The sequence below is a fragment of the Barbatula barbatula genome, assembly GCF_947034865.1.
Source record: "Barbatula barbatula genome assembly, chromosome: 13".
In the NCBI taxonomy this organism is placed as follows: domain Eukaryota; kingdom Metazoa; phylum Chordata; class Actinopteri; order Cypriniformes; family Nemacheilidae; genus Barbatula; species Barbatula barbatula.
In genome coordinates, this window is record NC_136776.1 from 15,296,065 (window position 1) to 15,315,879 (window position 19,815).

Sequence of the window (19,815 nt, forward strand, 5' to 3'; positions counted from 1 at the left end):
TTAACCACAGATCTTATTTCAGGCAAATTACCCAAAACCCATAGACTTTGGGGCGAAGGACGTGCTAAAATGCTAACTCGCTTCCGGGGATCTTTGAGGTCCTCTATTAACATTTAGATTAAAAATTGGATGTAGTATTTTTGTTTTGTTGTCTAGTGCAAATGTGCCCCTCCCTGTGAAAACCAGGCTAAAGTCTCAAAATCTAATTCTGAGACATTTAGCATTAAAGTTTGATTTAAATCATTAATTTGATTGTTATTTCAATCTTTGACATGGCCTTACTCGGTCTATTAGAGATATCATGGTTATATTTTCACAGAATGTTCTTTACATTATAAAGGATGAGTTTATGTAGAAAACATCTAAACATGCTTAAATCAAGCAAAGTAAGCTAAGATATTAATTGTTGTTTTCTTAAATGTATTCAAATTAAGTGAGATCATACATTAAACGAGAATACATTTTGCCAATGGGGTACAAAAAATTATCTTTATTCAAATGGAAAAAAACAGAATATTCTTTCCCCAAGAAGCATAAGCTCCCTAAATTTTGGTATTTAGAAAAACTAGACGTGATGAATCGATAAATTGGCAAACTTTTTATATTTTAATATTTTTTATTCATTTATTAGTCTTAGTTCATGTTAATTTCAGCATTAACTAATACGTTTCAAAAGAAAATGTTTTACTGTTAACATTATTCACTATGAACTAACTTAAATAATTGTATTGACATCATCTAACATTAACAAGGATCATTTTTCCCTGAAAATCCATAATGTTCATTGTTAGTTAATGCATTTACTATTGTTAACAAATACAACCTTGTAGGTAAGTGTTACCGTCGCATCTTGACTTAAAAAATAAAGAAAATAAGACAAAATACTAAGTGTAAATATAATTTTTACAGTGATTGCAAAATATGTTTTACTTTCACTATCTAGCAAATTACATGTATTCTCACCTAAAAATACAAACATGGAGACAGATGGAAAACATTGGTCGGGACAATTGCTTGGCGAGTTGGATTTTATTCCCCACCACCTGCCCACTCTCTCATAATGTTGTAGATTTAGAACCACAGTACATCTGCGTTATCAGAGTAAGAAACATACATTTTTACCATTACATGATCCCACAAAGAAAATTTTTAAAGGTCGAGGTTAACACAAACTGCCGTTATCGAAACTTTTATTTCCGTTAAGTGACATTTACTGGAAAAACACAGGATATGCAATGAGACAAATGTAGGCCTTTAGTTTTTCTGGATCTTGATTATTGGACAGTTGTATACTAGAATGGCACGGGTGAATGTACGTTGTTTTTGTACGTTATTTGACAAATACATTGGTCATTATTTAATAATGAAGTCTCAGTGATGTCAGGAGGAAAATCATTCCCAAGAAACTGCGAAACATGACATTTCAGTTAAAAATTATAATGGTTTGCTTTGGAATGATGCGTTGGTAAACACAGATGAATCATTCCCAATAAGATCAGGCATATGCATTACACCAGCAAACTGTATTGTGTCCACCCCAAAAGCTCAACAACCACATCTCAAGAATGCCACAATCTGACTGATGTACCAGTCTCAATATAAAAAACCTTTTCTTCTCTGTTTGACACCCACAATGCTTTGCAGCATTATCAGGTGGGAGACTAGCACGCATCCACATTGGGTTGAAGGCCACGCAACCAATTTCTCTCTTTTTAGACGTAGCTCACCGGCTTTCTTGTGCTTTTCACTTTCAAGTTTCCTGTGAACTTCACATCAAACGGCTGCAGTCCAGTGCACTAGCTTTGAAGTGCTGCACAGAGCTGAGCTCCGCGATCCCCTTGTGCCAGTGCCGGTAAAAAGCTGCCGTGATAAAAAAAAGTCAAAGACCGCGGGGAACGGACAGCGAACTCGACCCACTCCGCCCACCCGGTGCACGGAGTCTTTGAAACATATTCCACTCTTGATAATGATGTTTTAGTGCTGCTGTCAATGCTTACAGACATCAGTTGCTGTTATGGGCGAGTAGGCCTTTCGTCGTTTCATTCCATGATGAAGAACAACACAACCTGGCCTCCCTTGTATAGGTAAAGAAAGTTTGTTTAACCAGATCTTGCTCAAGGGGTTATCTAGTAGCTGAAAACCACTTGAACCTGTTTTGGGTTCTTTAATTATTTATTAGTTCATTTGTTATTGATTGTATTTATTTTTAACAGCCTCTCTAATTACAAGAATGCTTTCCTGTGGCTCGGTGGTAAGAGAACGGCGCTGGCAACGTCAAGGTCATGGGTTCAAACCCAGGGCATTGCACTTACTTACAAACAAATGTATAGTGCAATGCATGTTGCTTTGGATATTAAATGTAAAAGGCTTTCTAAAAAAATGCCAATCTTGATTTTACATGTTACATTACATAGATTTTTTTCCTTACACCCCCAATAATGTTTGCACCGTGATTCTGGAGCTTAAATTGCAAATGAGTTGAAATTGTGGGAGTAGTTTTCTTTTCTTGGAAACTGGCCCAAGTTGATTACATCATTGTTCGGGACATTGTAGACGTGACAGGAGACCACGGGGCAGGCGCTAGGACCCGGCCGGACGCGCATGTGTTTTTCTCCTCATCCATTTCATTCCTCTCATTTATTCAGGAGATCCAGCGATCGCAGCATTAACTCTCACACAGCTCTACTTCAAACTACATTCACAGCACGGGGACAAAATGGTGAGGAGCGAAAGGCAACGAGGCGACGTGAAGGCTGAAGATGTATTCCTGGAGTCCGAAACCTCTTTGGATCAGCACGATTTTGAGATGTCTAACGTTAGTTGTCCTTTCAATGACGTCTTCAACTCCACAGACTCTAACGTCATAAACACTTTTCTGAAAAACGTGCAAGTTTTACTGGAGGCGGCCAGTTACATTGAGAGCGCCGAGAGGAAAGATGGAAGTAAGTGAAATTCTGGTGAGCTTGTGAACGTTTTTGACCCGTTTGCTTAATGTAGGAAAACTGCTTCATTGTCAACAGACAACAAAGGATCGAGTTCAACGAACAATCAGCCAAGGAACATGTGCAATGTGCCACAATATGCGATGCATTTCTGACCCGATGCATTTAAGGATCGAGTTTCCATGCAAACGAGGAGCACCTTTTTAGTTTTTAACGTGTTTTAAATACGCATTAAAATGTAATGAAGTAACATCAACCTAACTTGTTTTTGTCCATCGCCGGGTTATTCAGCGGTATGCACGGGCTTCTATACATGTCTATATTTTATTTATTGTGCCAGAAACACAAAACGGGAAATAACCTAATCACCCCCAAATCACAGGTTGCTGTTCCGATCTGGCACGCTGTCCGGTGGGGCACTTGTTCTTTCTTTCTGACATTGTTCAGCAATGAGACCTGCCAGGCTGTGTGCAGCATCTTTTCCTTTCTCTCGAGGAAAATAAACAAGTTAATAATTAAATAAACAATTGCTGGCACAGGACACACGCTGACGTCACCCCTTTGCTGTAGCAGACAACGTGTCGCGTAATTTAATTAAAGCATACGTATCGAGCGCGTGGGTACTTTGTTGACGATGAGTGCCATTAAATGAAAAAGATCATGTAAAATTATACTTTGTTTGTTTGTATTTTGAAAACGTACGTGTTTTTAAAAGGACGGATAGGACTTTAACGTCTACTTGTAATGTTACCCTACACAAAACATGATATGTAGGTTAACGCTGCATTTTAGGAACGATATGTTTCGATCTTGATTTCACTCGTAATTTGTTTAAGTCTCGTGCAATTGTGTTCATTGCTATTTTGGAAAAATATACAGAATTATCGAGAAACGTCAACTTTCACGTGAGGTCTGCAGATCTCTACTTCAAAGTTTCTGAATGTTGCCTTCCTGTTTCCTAAGGGGTGTGTTCACATGACATCCACATGGCGCACTCTGCGCTACACTCATTGGTCCGTGCTCGCAGCGTTGGCGTTCACTCGCTAGAGGCTTTGACCAATCGAGGAGCGGCGATGATGTGATGTCACATGTTGCTGGGCCTGGCTTGAGCGTGACTGAAAGCTAGGGCTTGTGGGAGTTGAAGTGTCGCCAAAAAGGGAAAGAAACCGTGAAATGCGTTTTATAAAAGAATGATATCTTATTATCGTATTCACTGAAGACCTAGTAACATCAGGGATTCATAAAATTGTGTTTTTTTTCAGATCTGTAAACGATAAAGAGGTAAAAGTGTAAAGTAATAAGTATTGTCTAGTGTTGCTCTTTAAATAAAAACTGCTACATTCGGATTGATTGTCAATATCCTAGTTGAAAGGGTTTTTGGATTATTAAAGATATTTAAACCATACCAGTGCTATAGTAATATAGAGATGCACTTGACTTAAGAATTTGTGACATTTAAATTGAATAGATTATCATAAATATTTGTGAACATGCTATATTTCTACGAAACTGTAATAATTAAGATTATTGATTTCTTTGCTTAAAAAATCTAAACAAAGTTAGCGAGGCTTGCTCTATCATAGACGGGGTTTTGTTAAAGGGCCCGTTTGCCATATAACTACATTTCCCACAACGCCTTGCGTCGCTGTCTCTATCCGCTCAGCTGTTAAAACAGTAGGTAAACAAAACTGGGGGAGGAGAAATAAACGCAAGCACCAGGGAGTTCGGAGGCAGGGCTCTCGGGGACTTTTGTACCTGTTTCTATTCATTTTGTACACTTTGTAGTCGGCTGTTTTACAGAAGCACTTTTGCTACTTTGATATTGAGGCATCGGTGAGCATTTTCTGTAACTAGCTTGCTAACACCGTTGGAAATATCTCGGTCGGCTCTTCAGCAAATCGAATCAACCAATTTACCCTGTGAACAATCGGAGAAATATTCAATGCTACGGTTTCGATCGCTTTCAAAGCGATAGTCGTCGTGATCACATATCAGACAAACATCATTTCCAGATCTATTCAAAGGATGACTGCTGTGCTGAATATCCAGACGTTACTGGAAGCAGCTGAATTTATAGAAAGGAGAGATCGAGGTACATTCAAAGAGTTTTGGTTGACGGAAATCACGTGTCAAATGTCTCTGTACTGTATTTTGGACTGTACGTTGTATTTAAGGCGATTTAGACTGCGACTGATGTGTGGTCAGAGGTGTGATAGGTTTCTGATGGTTTTTTTTTCAGAGTGTGAACACGGTTATGCCTCGACCTTTCCGTCTATTCAGGACTCCAGCTACCAGAGACAAAGAAAATTCCGTAATAAAAAGTTCAACAACAACCACAACAGGTAAGCACATGATCAGATTATTCTCTTTATTTCCATAAAGTGAGAGGAAAAACTGTTGGAGCAAAGCCAGAGACAGAGACGTGTGCATAGATCACACTGCTATGACATCTGTCAAAATATCTCATTGATATATAAGCGCTTGAATCATTGTTGCTGTATTTTCTGACGCAGTTGTTCCTTGTAATTCCACCTGATTTTAATTTCCGGTTTGCTTTGGTGGCAATTTTAAGAAATGTATACACGATGCACCATGCATCACATCAGATTGAAGCTGAACGTGTGTTTTGAAACCATATGGACGAAATGGCATTGTAGCTTGTAAATACGCGATATTATTTCTGTTTATTTTGTTGTTTGTTTTGTTTTGGGGGAGGGGAGCTCTCATCAGCTGATTGTCAAACGGGACTGCAGCAGCGTTGAGGTTAGGGACCGTGCGAAAACTCACGTCCCGCGTTCGTCTTTACACAATACGCTGTTTCGCTTAGTTTAAACCGAAAGTCTGAATGCATGTGACGCAGCACTTTTAGTTTCGCATGCATACGATTTATTTTCTCCGAATCGTTTAATGTATTCATTTAGCTGCTTTTTGTTTCTCGAGAGGGGGACTTTAATTTTACACCGGTTCCTTAAACACACGGCGCTTATTTACAGCAACTGTTGTTTTCTGGCAGCCAAGGTGAACAGCCCGAGGCGTATTTATTTAATTATATCTCCCGTTATTCTTCTTCAAAACACGTTTTAAAAGCTATCACGGTTCATTTTAAGCTTAATGGCGATAAAAGGCAGTAACAAAATGATAATACCACCCAACAGGCGTTTCGAACCGTCTGTAAAGGACGCATTTGACACGCTCGACGTTATTTGTTACCCTTAACGCTACTGTGTATTTCATTGCAAAATTATTTATTTATAAATGTTAGTATTAGGACAACATTTACAGCTATAAACCTCAAGTTAATCTAATCTACCGGCTTGTTATAATATACAAGAGTACTTATTTAAAAACCATTGACCTTTACCTTCATAAAGCACTGGTTTTGTTAACAAAACCTAGTTCACTATCTAATGTATGCGCACATTAGATTTTGTGTGGCTGTCTGTGTAGGCAGACCAATGCATTTGAGACGGCTCGTGCACTTGTGTAGGATGATGAGAGCGCTCCTGCTGCACTTCTGAGCGTCAGACATCTTGATGACTGATCTCAGGTCTGTGTTACTGTACACAAAGCGAGCACTGACAGAAGGAATGTTAGGGAAACCCTATCTGATCTTTCTGCATGCCTGCGAAGGGGAGCCGGGAGGTTCACCTTATTCAGGTCTATTCAGGCCGATGGAATGATATGATACAGATTGTTTTTGCGTGTGATTTTGTTATCTTGTCGTATTCTGCGTTTTGGACAACCCACGTATCGCTGCATCGAAACGCGAGATGTGAATCATTACTACAAAACATGTCTCTTGACACCGTGCTTTCTGAAACATGTTATTAAGAGCCGCAAAAACACCTTTTTGCCCCCTTGGTGCATTCCTTTTTTTTTCTCCCGAGCTCTCACGCATCCTACCGTGCAGAAGCTCAAAGCTATCAGATCAGCTACAGGACGTCTAAAAACACCCTTCTGGTGTTAATCGTCGCCGATAATGGGAAATGGTCACGTGACCCTCGGAGCATCAGGGGTTCGCGGCCGCGTCACGGTGCCCCTGCAAAAGCATTGCCATGCTCGATTCGCCCAGCCATTTAGAGCTTTCAGTATGTTGCCACACAAAGAGCCTCTTGGGGACGGCTGATTCACTTTACATTATTAACATAACACTGATTCGTGCTCTCAGACAGAGAGAGAGGGCGAGAGAGAGGGAACGTCCACTGGCACTCACTCATTGTACGGCAAAGAGAGCTTAATCACGTGTTTAGATATAGGCCAGGCATTGTGCTGTTTCTCTGCTATGCACACTTCAGTTCTCTATCTTTTCTCAGTGCACAAAGAGTTGCAGTGATGTGGGACATTTAGAGGAATCTTTATAAATCCCCACGGTTAAAGCACTTTGGTTCATCGCCCGTAAAGATTAATTAGTAAATCCATTGGAACCTTTAATGAGATGTATTGTTCTTTACAAGCGACTGGGCTTTTGTCCACTTGCATATTCTCTGATGTTCTGACAAGAGGCGATGTTTAATTCAGAAGCTTGGTTGTTCAGAAATTAGCTTGTTTTTATTACGAGGGCTATGCAGATATAAGTGGGTTCAGGTTTATTGCACATAATACATCAACGAACGAGTTGGTGTGTTTGCTAATTTTTTCTTTTGTTTTGTAGGTCCACACATAATGAGCTGGAGAAAAATCGGTAAGTACTTTACATTTATTTTTATTTTATATGAACATATAAACATGATGTTCATCCTGCCAGTTGTTATGGCAAAATAAATCCTTATGGGGTGACTCCAGACACTGTTTATTTTGCGATAACAACCATATTGATGCATATTATCCAGCTTATCAGAGTTTGAGGATATGTAGCGTGTCATTTTTAAACTTCTGGTGGTATAATAGCACCCTGACTCCATGTGAAGCAATTTTGCAAAAAGATCAGCAGTAAATTATATAATAGTATATTATGCATTATATTATATTGATATATGCGTCACAATATGATAATGTTTGGTGCATTGTGATGTAACACAGTCTTCTACTTGCACGAGCTTTTTGATTAAATGGAAGTAGTCGATTGTGCTTTCCAATAACGCAACAGTGCGTTTCGCATTCTCACAGACTTGCTCTGTGAAGTTAAAAAGTGAAGTAATAAGAAAAAAACTACCTATGCAAGACAAACAGGATGTTTGAGGACACCAAAACAGAAGTTCTTCTTAGCTTATCCCTGCAGCAACAGGTGACTAAAAGTGAAACGAATAGGTGACCCGGCTGTACTAATCTAAGGGCATTACCTCCCGCCCTGTGCCTCCATCCTACTTAACCATTGTAACCTTAAAACGCAGGGACATTTCAGAAAACATATACTCGCTTTACATACGTACTTTGCATAGAACATCGCACAAGGTCAGTTGCATAACAGGAAGGAAATATACATAATGACGCGAACGATCACGCTAGGTGTTTGCCAGCGTAACGTGTGGGTGTTTAGCGTAACGTGTGAGTGTTTATCGATGATGTACTGTATGTTCCAGTCTCATGAGTTCCTAGATCTGATAAGCTTTAGACACCCACAGTGAGGGGGCCTGCTGTTTAGGCTCCGCGCATGCAAATATGGGAGGCACCACTTCAAAGACTCAAAATAACTTCGTCTAGACCAACAGGAACTGCTTTGTGAATGTTTTTTGAAGACCCGGAGGTCAGTTCTATTAACCTTTATTAAAAAGCACACGCAAGGAGTGTTGCGTCTGTTTGCACGCTATATGATGAGAGGGGAAACATCCTCAATCCAAAGTAGAATTGTTCTGAATCATTAGCGAATCCAAAATAACCATTTTAAGTGATAATGCTGTTTTAAAACAACAGATGTGTGTGTATGCAAGCAAGCTAATTTAAAGTAATCTCCTTCCAAGCCAGCTGGGCTTGTCAGATAATATGTGGAGGGTTGTCAGAGTGCAGGCGTGGGGTTGTGTGGGTTTGACGCAGATAAAGAGGACCGGGCTGGTGGAACAGGCCTTAGTGTCAGCACAAACAAATATTACGAAATACCATGACAAATGTACAGTCAGCAGCCACACCCTGTGCCAAACTGTATTCCCCCTGACTTGAGTCTTCAAATGTCCATTCAAGGGGTGTCCTTCATGGATGTTGAGGGGACATTAAATGAGCCACACAATGTAAATCCGTATGAAGGTATGAGGGAATATTCTTCCTGGAACCTTTGAGCTGCAGCCGGTGGCCATTTTGTGTCTTATAGCCGCAACCTTCGCTTTCAGTTTGCAGGAGATAGCTAACTTTGTTTTTGAGCATCTGAAAGGAAGAGGAGGGAGCTGAAAGCCCCGTCACCACATTCTGGCATTTTGCGAACCGCAACACAGACAGATAACACACGTGCATTCACATAAAGGCGCCGCTGTCGTTTGATCTCATGGTGTCTTTGAACAAGTGCGGTGAGCCTCAACTTCCTGAACTGGGGTTATAAGTTGCAAGGTTCAACATTTTCTAATGTAGGTCGGGCGAAGGATGATTTTAAATGTACGGATATCGTTGATTTTACTTCTTCTTATTGGTGAGATGTTCACCATTATCTGTATTTGAGGGTGTGTTTGCTTGTGTGGGCCATGGTGCATTTGACAGGAATGCAAAGGCTCAGGAATAAAGCTGCCAAGCTGGTTTACTGAAATAGACAGCCGGCCCTAAGAAAAGATCTTTTCAGAACATAGAGTAGCTCGGACAACAACACACTTCCACCCACAAAGAGAATCGCAAGGAAAGTGTTGGTAGAAGCCAATATGACGTATTCATGATCTCACAGTCACACGTCAGCGGCCCTGTGTACCAAAGGAAGCCCGAGTCAGAACGTTCCCCTTCGAGGGGTTTCCGGAATTCCCAGGGGAAGCTAGAACGGGCTGTTCTCTCCGACTTGATGCCTTAAGCTTTTCTTGGCCAGCAAAAGCAGCTTAGGAAGCGAGATCTTTGGTCAAGCAATTAAGTGTATACAGGCTTGCGCATGTTCACAACGTGTAGATGCACACTCACGGTCTGCAAGGTTGACTAAGCTCAGGGTGTTTGGGTGAGTCAGAAATGAAGGGCACATACCCCTATGGCACTCGTCTGTCTAGAGAGAGGACGTTTGACAATCAGGGTTACCACTTCCCTCCCTTACCCTACATTTACAGTGTTCTCTGAAAAAAAAGAACACGCTGTTTTGTTGCATACAGGAACACCATCTTCTTGGAAACGCAACATGCGTGGCTAATGGTGGATAAGGTTACAAAGACAACACAAACTGACTCACCATAAGGTCTGTTTGCTACACACCCAACATATTTCGACTTTTCACTCGTTTTGATCGACCCAATTCTTGAATTACAGGCTGAGAATCTTACAAATAGAAATCATACCGCATTCCTGAATAAAGTAGTCATTTGGATATCATCAGCAACACACTTAAAACCTGATTATTAAAATATGTCTTCATTTATTCACCCTCATGGCATTTAAAACCTGTTTAAAACCTTTTGACTTGTAGAACACAAAATATATTTTGACTCTGATGTCTCTGTGGTTTTGTGTCCATGTAATGAAATTCAATGGGGCCCATTTTTGTATGGTTACCAATGTTCTTTATAATATCGTCTTCAGAAGAAAGTCATATAGTTTTGAAATTTGTATATTAAGTATTATTTGGGTTAGAGATTCATCAAGCCAAGCTGGACAAAGCTACTCTAACAAGCCATCCAATCAGTAGAGACCCCGAAGGTCGTCCAATCCCGATCAGCTTCATTGATCTGCACTTGGGATCTCTGGCTTTGCGTGTCATAGTTCTTAGTCATAGTCATAGTTGTTTTCTTTATTAACGACCACTGCAAGTGCATTTTTCTTGGTTCATGTTGGGTCGTCTTGTCTCATTTCGTCCCGTCTGTTTTTGGGATCACTCCATGTTTATTAGATTGCAACAGAAAGGTTCGACAACCTTGTGTCCAAATGCATTCTCTACGCACTATTGTATCTTTTCCATGTCTTGTCATGCATATGACCATCTGCAGGAGCTTTAGGGATGGGGGCAGCAATCACATGACTACCCACATTAAACTGTGGGCATGTGAGTGGGGTCTGCTGGTCTGGGTTACGTGGAGCAGATTACAGCTCGGCACGTGTGAATTAATCCATGTGTTACTGATGGGCCAGAGCAGGCCTCGCTCCATCACAGCTGTTGCTGTCTGTACATATTTACGTGATTTGTTTTTGCTGCTGAACACAACCACTCAAGACCAAATCTTTTTGTGTGTTTCTTCGGGTTAAAATGAATATAGACACCACATGACTACTGCATGTAGACTTTGAGCACCAGTTTTCAAAAATGTTAATACAAGAGTTGATCAACTTCGCAACAAACAGCATTGAGAGGATTGGCGGTCAGTATTTCATTAATATGCACAGAATTAGAAAAAGGAATATGGATGAGGCTGTTGTTGGGGAGATGTAGGCTGTTTGATTTTGTTTTTCTGTGGTGCCTGCTTCCCCCTGCCTTGCCTTCCTCTTTCGCATCTCGCAATTTCATCGGCAGTTGCACATACCTGGTCGACCAGATTTCAAACCAGTTTCTAAGTGAGTTCCTCTGACTTGTCGCATGCAAGAACGGCAAGGGTCTATCAGTCTGCTTTGATCTGGGGCTTTTTGGTGCAAACTTACAGATGAAAGGGCAACGAGCTTTAGTCATTTAGTTTGTGCTTGGCTTTACCAGGGTTGTCTTTGGCCCCATAAAGATCTTAATCTATCTCCCTCTTCTCTCTTTCTATCCCTTTCATTATGTCATACAGTACATTGAACTGTTATTGGTTCTGCCCATGCACGGTTCAAAGGCTTCATTGTTGAACAGCATGTTTACATTGAATGCCGTCACTGTGTCTGTCTTTTTGAGACTATCTTTCTATCTCCTACGTGTGCATTACCCTTTCATTCACTCCATCTTGACAACCCCCAGCTAACTTTGCATCGGTAACTGTCCTTTTCTGTTCCTTATAAGTCCCGAAAGCTCTGTCCACGTTTAAAGGGAATGTGTGAGTTTGGAACGTGTGTAAGATGTACTTTATCCTGGTTTTGGGCAGATTACACAAAAAAGAATGGCCTCCCATCTCTCTGTTAACGTGGTGGGGAAGATACTGCTCTTGTTTAATCTAAATACAGAGCGGCTTTCAAAGCTCCAGACCCGTATGGATCTGACTGTGATACGTCCACACATCTGCTCATTGCGACATCATAATAGAAACACAGAGCCAGATCTGTAAATAAAAGGAAGCGTTGTAACCCCAGATGAAGCTGTCAGTCTTGTTGTATTGATCAGATGTGAATCGGGCCTTGAGAACCCAAATCCTGTTCTCGCTGTGTAATCTGTGCACTCGTGTGCAATAAACCAACATGTGACCTGACGTTTTAAAAGCATCATGTGAGGAAATGGAGGGGGAAATTAAGTGGTGAAATACCCTGACCATGAACTACATATATATTCATTGCAGTATGTTAGTCTCTTGCTGTCGTATATGATGGTTCTATGCTTCATATCTAATACGTGCATGTCAAGGACCTAATGTTGTAAAGAGACCCGTGCATGATCTTCATAGAGCATTTTCATGCGAGTTTTCCTATCAGTGGAGGGCTATGCAGATTTCTGTTTGCTGAATCTGCATGAGAAACCATGCATCTTCCTGCCACATATAAAACAGCTGATGTGAGATTATGTGTTTTTCCATGTTCACATGGTTTTACAGTCTGTCTATCGTTCAGTTCTGTCTGTACATTGTTCAGTTCTGTCTGTACATCGTTCAGTTCTGTCTGTCTGTCTTGTCTATGGTTCAGTTACGTCTTTCTGTCTATCGTTCAGTTCTGTCTGTCTGTCTTGTCTATGGTTCAGATACGTCTGTCTGTCTATCGTTCAGTTACATCTGTCTATCGTTCAGTTACGTCTGTCTGTTTGGTCTATCTGTCTATAATTCAGTTCTGTGTGTCTGTCTTGTCTATCGTTCTGTCTGTCTTTGTTTGTCATTCAGTTCTGTCTGTCTCTCTTTCTTTGTCTACAGTGGTAAACATACAATTAAGTTTCATGATCATGTCATGACTACATGCGTGTGTGTTTATATATTTAGTCATGTGAAGATCTGTCATAAACACATTTCTGCTCAGGGTGTTCGAGCGAACACGTCTGAGCGTGCTCAAGCGTAAGAGGCACGTTTGATTCGAGTTCTCTATATGACTAATGCAGAGAGAGAAGCGTATCTACCAGAGCCAGATCGTGAGCAGAAAAACAGATTCTGCTTCCAGCTTTGATGCACGGATTCTGCACACACCCACGACTATCAAGGGTCATCCTAACACGATGTTTGTTGAAGCACTGGCCCACGTGTTACATAATATTTCTGTCGTTTACGGCGCAAGCTATTAATAGTATCAAGCACGCACAGAAACCACCCTGCCTAGACCTTTTTACCTCTGTCTTTTGTCCTTTTGAGAACACAGGTTTGTTTTCATTTAGATTTCTCTGGTATTTAGGTTTTTTCTTTTAGTACCGCAGAAACGAAACTGGATCGTGCGTGATCATCTACGAGGGCGTAATCATGTCTTTTTTGAAGGCGTGTTGTTTCTTTGCTTTAGCTGTGAATAGACAAACAACGTGATCAAAGTTTCTGTCTGGTGACTCAAAGTCATCTATCATGCCACACACAGACTAAAGCAAACGTACTATGTATATACAGCCGCCCTAGCGAGCACTCCTGCGTGTGACAATTGATTTGGTAGCTGTTTTTTTTTTAGATATTTGGGTTGGTTGCTATAGATATAGGGTAGGGATGAGTTCAATGGACACGAATTGGAGGCCCATCACAGTATTAAGTACTAGCTGCAATATTCTATAAAAGACCAGTCTCAGTCCCATGAACGCACCAGGATGATCAATCAACGTCTTCCACGTAGGCAGACAGTATAAGCGTATGAAGAGCGTCCTGATAACAGCGCCCTCTCTGTGGTGCGCAGACATGTTGATAAGGCTTGTGATAAATCTATCGCCATTGTTAGAGGGCAGACAGACTGTGTGTGTGAGAGAGACAGAGCAGCCATCTTAATAGTTGATAAGACAACACAAACTCTGTCTGTAAAGGCTTCAATAACACAATTTTCGAGACATTCGCCGATACTGATCACCCACGTTCATGCACATGCTCACACAGATGCAGACAGAATGTCTGCGTGTACCTAAAGGCCACCAACAGCGTTGGACGCATGGGGAATTTCTCATGTTTGTTTCAGCATAAAGTCAACCTAAAGCACTTCTTAAAATGTGATTTGATAAAGATTGTCAATCACATGTGTGGGTTTTTGTATCTTCGAGATTCTGGTATTGTCTTTTATTGTAAAATGTTTTCTTTGTCGTAAAACCACGAAACCATACATGCACGGCAAGTTACTTGTGGTTTTTCCAGGGCGTGTTTGTGTAACGTTTTGGTTTTCTTGTGTTTTTAGGCGAGCCCATCTTCGTTTGTGTCTGGAGCGATTGAAGACTTTCATCCCGCTGGGACCAGACTGTAGCCGTCACACCACGCTGGGACTGCTCAACAAGGCCAAAGCACATATTAAGGTAAATTCAAAAGCTCACACATGTATAAGTCCTGCTGATCCGGTGATCATCAATTAGGATTATGTTGGAGCCGTGGCCTTGTGGTTAATGTGCCTGTGCTTTGGGTTGTGGCGCTCATGTGGGCACCACAAGTTCGAATCTGATCGGATGGAGTTCCTGTCCTTAATGATATTGGTCTTATAAAGAAAAATGTAATCAATAATAAGTATATTTATACATAAATAAAGCCATATCATTAAATAATTGCATAACCTACATTTCTTGAATTACTATTTAATTAACCTAATATTTGTCTCATGAATAATAATTTTATATGATTACATTTGAAAAATGTTAAACCGTGAAACTCATTGGAACCTCCTGGATACATCTCCCAACAAAACCAAAGCATGCAAACACACATTTAAATAGCAACAACAAAAATACCTGTTAAAAGAGCCGGTTTGTACGGAAGCTACACACTAATGAGTTTCTGTCACTTAAAAGCTTTACTGTAAAAACATTTCTTGACTGAAACCTTCTATTGTTTAAAATATGCATGTGATTTAACAGTTTATTTCAGTTTAGTTTTCATTCTAATGTTGGACTGGTTTTCCCCTCATAACCGGTTAAGCTCTCCCAACCAGTTGTGTGTGTGTGTGTGTGGCTCTTTATAGTTTCATCCTTGGTCACGCTGTACGGTTTTACGTAATGTATTATCAGCTCACTCACTTTTTGTATTGATCCAAACTGAATTCAGAACTGAAGTAAACCAATCCATCAGCCACATGAGCCTGATAAAACAAACACACATCCCCGAATCAGTTCAAAGTTGTGTAAGAGCACCGGTGGCTAACCATCGGTTTGAGTCCGGCTCACAACACTCTCTGCATTACTGGTGCTAGACTTGCCGTAACTTCTCTTGTGATTTTCACACACCGTGATTTACACAATGTAATTTGTCTTCCTGTAGAAACTGGAGGATGTGGAGCGCAAGTCTCGGCACCAGTTGGATAGTTTGGAGAGGGAGCAGCGCCACCTCCAGAGGCGACTGGACCTGCTGCGGGCCGGCGGGGACGTGCTGGAGGGAGAGAGGATACGGACCGACAGCGTCGGCTCCACTGTATGCTCTGAGGGATCTGACCACTCTGACTCAGACCAAGGTTTGGAGCTCGGTTTTAATATAAGAAAATACACGCTAGCTACAGAGCTGCATTTTAAGACATTATTTATAATAAAAATACTGGTGTACACCGTAAAATGCTAGTACAAAAAAACCTCTTGATTTCAGCACCATGTGACTTATCTTATCAGTTATACAATACAACAGAAATGTTGACTTTCTATTTACATGTTTCTTTCACTTTTCTTTCTCGGTCAAACGCAGAAGAGATGGAGGTTGACGTAGAGAGCACAGAATTCTCTCACGGAGAGCTGGACAGCATCAGCACAGCCAGCACCAGCGATCTGGACGACCACAGCAGTCTACAGAGCACTGCCAGCGATGAGGGTTACTCCTCCTGCAGCATCAAACTGGCCTTCAACTCATAAAAACAAGCTCAGCGTCGACACGCACACTATCCCAGCCCTCGAAACGAGTCCTAGCCCACCTGTCCCCTTCTCGACCAATCAGAGATTCTTATTGCAGTCAGGTGACCAGAACACAGTCCCAGCCCTAATAAATTTGCCTGATACGTTGTTTATTTTCCAGAATGTATGTAAGAGAATATGAATGAAACAGAAACAATCTGTGATTGTGATGTAATTGGATTTTAAGATTTAAGATATTCCTATAGGAGAGATTTTAACAAGAAGTAGACTGATAGTTGTCAGTATCTTAACCCCCTTTTTCCGAAAGGAAAGCTGAATTGTATAAAGAAAAAAAAGTTAGTTCATCGTGGTTTTGTATTTAACCCTTTACACACGAACGGGTCGTGAACTGGTCACATTCAGCAGCACCTATCAAAAGTACAAATTGAGACGCCTGACATGCAAATCTCCATATCAACAAACATGTTGATTTTATCTGACGTGTTTTTTTGTCAACAACGCTGCTCAACAGCGAGAAAGACTGTCATTGGTGCTACGTGACACAAAACCAATAAAGCAGAATGTTCTGCTACGTTTCATCAAAGACAAAGGAAAACAACAATCCCAGTCGGGAATTCTGGTGCATTTAAACTGCGGAAGCAGTTTCCGCACAGCAGCTAAAACCCAGCAATCTTGCACTCGACCGCGTAGAGCCCTCCATAGAAAAAATACCCCGTCACAACGTTGGATTAGATATCTGTTCTGGCAGTAATAAGCAATAAATCTCTCGTAGTCGAATGAACACAATTAGCACTCCTCCTCTTGAGACACAATACTTGTGTCCGTCCAAAAGAGCAAAGCTAGCTTGCTCGTTTTGTACATAAATACGATAGTTTAATGAATGAAAGTTAAAACGAAAAACTGAGTTGGTAAAAAAAGGTAGTTACCCGTGGGTAGAACTATTGCCTCTGTTGCTGTATGTCTTGTGTTTTGTGCATTTAAATTATATTTTTGCAAAGATTGACTATCTTCCTCTGAGAGTTCGGTGGCATGGACAGTATTATTTGTTCATTATGCTGGATGAAACGCGAAATGGTTTCAATTCTGTGGCTGCCCGAGAAATCTTACGACTTTATTTTCAAAAGAACGAAAGAACACACTGAAGTACTTAAAATCGAACACACAGGAGTGAACGCCAAAGCGTGGACCTCTGTAAAAGGCATGCTAACTCTTGAGTGGCACTCTTTCTTTATTTATTCGATTTTTGTTTATGATTTTATTTGTTTTAAAGCTAAAAGGCATTCCACTACTAGAACCGTGTGCTGTGGACGTAGAGTGCGCGGCGCGTGCATGCGTTTCCCAAACTGTTTTGCGCCAGGTGCTTCGCACTCTTGCTTCCTGCTGTATTGTATGTTAAACTTTTTTTTCTTTTTGTGGGAAAAAATGCTTTCAGACTTGAGCCACGTTACTTATTTATTTTCCTCCTCTTTATCTGGCATCGAAGAAGAGGTTAACTTATTTCTTTCCACTTATTTGGTTTACCGCCATTCCCTCATCAGTTCTATTAACTCTTAACCTTGCATATCTCAATATTCCCATTGTTTTACATATTACAGCTTCTAAACTGTAAACTTCCCGAAACACAGTGCTGCTTTTTTAGTGCGCATTAAAGCCAAGTCTGATTTGTAATCGTTCTGCCTGCAATCGAGCAGTACGGACATCTGCTAGGTTTCCAGATCCAGCATCAACCAAATGCTATTGGCTGCTGAAATGGCCCATATGTGTGGAGCAGTTGTACCCACCCCTAATGTTAGAGAGTTTAAGGATTGAATGTTTTGGTCCGATGTAAATTATAACCTTTTCGAACGTAGAACAAAACATTGGAGTGCTCGAGCCGAACTGAACGTGGTGCTCTCTCAACAACAGGCCACACCAGAGACGAAACTTCTACTGCGAGGACTTGTTTTCTTTCATGTCGAGTTGGCTCTCGTTTTTTCTTATGTTTTGTTGGTTTATGAATCTGCACTATTTAAAGCCAGGGCCCATACTGAGATGCCAGCGCTTGTTTTGTTTATTTTTAATTTATGAGAACGGCCTGTGTCCTTTTGTGGCCATAAGACAGATCTGGGCCTGTATTCAACAAAACTTCCAAGAGAAGTGGTGCTGGTCTGGGATCAGCTTTTCCACTGCTCTGATCTGTCACTCCAAACTGAGGGAAAAATATTAAGCTTATCCTGAGACGCCTCTGTGTATTTGAGACGTATTGTGTCGATAACATCACGGGTGTCCACAGAGAGACTCGGGGTAAAAGGATCTGTTAGATGTCTGCAAAAGCTTTTTCATACAGGGAGAATAAATGTCCTGATGAACTTGTGGCCATTCTTTGTAAACATGCAATACTTACAATAAACACCAAGATTGTCAAAAAAATGACCAAAAGTCTTAGTTGTTTGTTATTTCGTCATTTATTATTACATTTATTATTCCTCATTTTATTATTAAAATACTAAATGTTCATCTGGTCAGTGTTTAGGAGTACACTATTAAATGAATGGTCTTAAAGCTACAAATGGACTGACAGTCACAAAACAGTCAAATAAGCAGTGATGATTCTTTCATTTACACACTTTCTTGTCATTCCAAACTGTTTTTTCTGCAGGACACAAGATTATTTTAAAGAACACTGACCCCTTTGACCTCCATTGCATTGGCTCAAAATCACTGCTACATTTCTCAAATATCCTTTTATTTGTGTTTCACTAAAGAACAAATACAGATTCCGAACGATACGAGTTAAAAAATGTTGACATCGGACATTGGATTTGGGTCAACTATCGCTTTAAGCACAGCTGGAAGGCTGTTTAACCAATCGGCATCCAGGATGAAAACGATCAGTGTAGAGTAATATAATAAACCATATTTTGATGTAATGGTTATAGTTATAGTGAGTTGAAATCTATGTTATATTAACTGTATGTTGTCATTAAGCAAACACATTTGTCATGCCAATATGTGTTCACATGACCATAATTGAACGCATTAAAACTATAGATTATATTACAGATGAGTGTTGTAGTTTCGCAAAACGAATATTAAGCCATTTACAGAAAATACATTTTGTCTAAAGATATTGGGTCTGCAGTCTGGGGTGACATGATGTCACAATGCAAAATTAATCATCTTGCACTATAAATATTTGCTGCCATCTAGAGGTCGATACCGTTTGTTATTTCCCATTGTATGTTGGGCCTTATGGTGACTCGTGACCCTTTTTTCAGAGCCTTAGAAGTCTAACGTTCTGATAGCTTATCCCAGTTTGTACACTTATGCCCTAAATGTAAATACTTCTTAACAAGTAGTACGTTAGTGTGCTTTTTTAGGACCTACTACCATCTCATTGAGTGTTATACACTTTGAATCTGTAAACATGAGATTTTGAAAATAATTCAATAATTAAATGTGCAAAATCAATTTGAAATGTAATATACTGATTATTTATTACTTTATGATTTTGTAAATAGCACGCTGTCGCCTCTTGATGACGGCAATAATTTGACGCTTTAAGAACGTATGACTGTCTTTACTTTCTCAGGCTTTCATGTTAACGTGGACAGAAAGAGGGATGCTTGTTGGAATAGATTTTGATGACGACATTGACCAAGTTGCTGAGAGTCATGAAGTCTTGCGCCACCTGGTGTCTTGTTTTCCTTTCTTCTGCATGTTGGTTAGTTCACCCAAAAATGTACATTC

The 19,815-nt window shown here is 40.4% G+C and overlaps 1 protein-coding gene across 2 annotated transcripts; it reads left to right on the forward strand.

Moving 5' to 3' along the window:
- Nucleotides 1–2,494: 2,494 nt before the first annotated feature.
- Nucleotides 2,495–18,507, forward strand: mxi1 (max interactor 1, dimerization protein). Of its 2 annotated transcripts, none has more exons than XM_079470866.1 (6): nucleotides 2,495–2,942; nucleotides 5,182–5,284; nucleotides 7,594–7,623; nucleotides 14,442–14,556; nucleotides 15,509–15,698; nucleotides 15,923–18,488. In XM_079470866.1, exons 1-6 carry the CDS (start codon nucleotides 2,717–2,719, stop codon nucleotides 16,084–16,086), a joined length of 828 nt encoding a protein of 275 aa, XP_079326992.1. In that variant the 5' UTR covers nucleotides 2,495–2,716; the 3' UTR covers nucleotides 16,087–18,488. The 2 variants fall into 2 exon arrangements, with proteins under 2 accessions (XP_079326992.1, XP_079326993.1); XM_079470867.1 differs by lacking the exon at nucleotides 2,495–2,942 and adding an exon at nucleotides 4,619–5,034 and having other exon boundaries at nucleotides 15,923–18,507.
- Nucleotides 18,508–19,815: the final 1,308 nt, after the last annotated feature.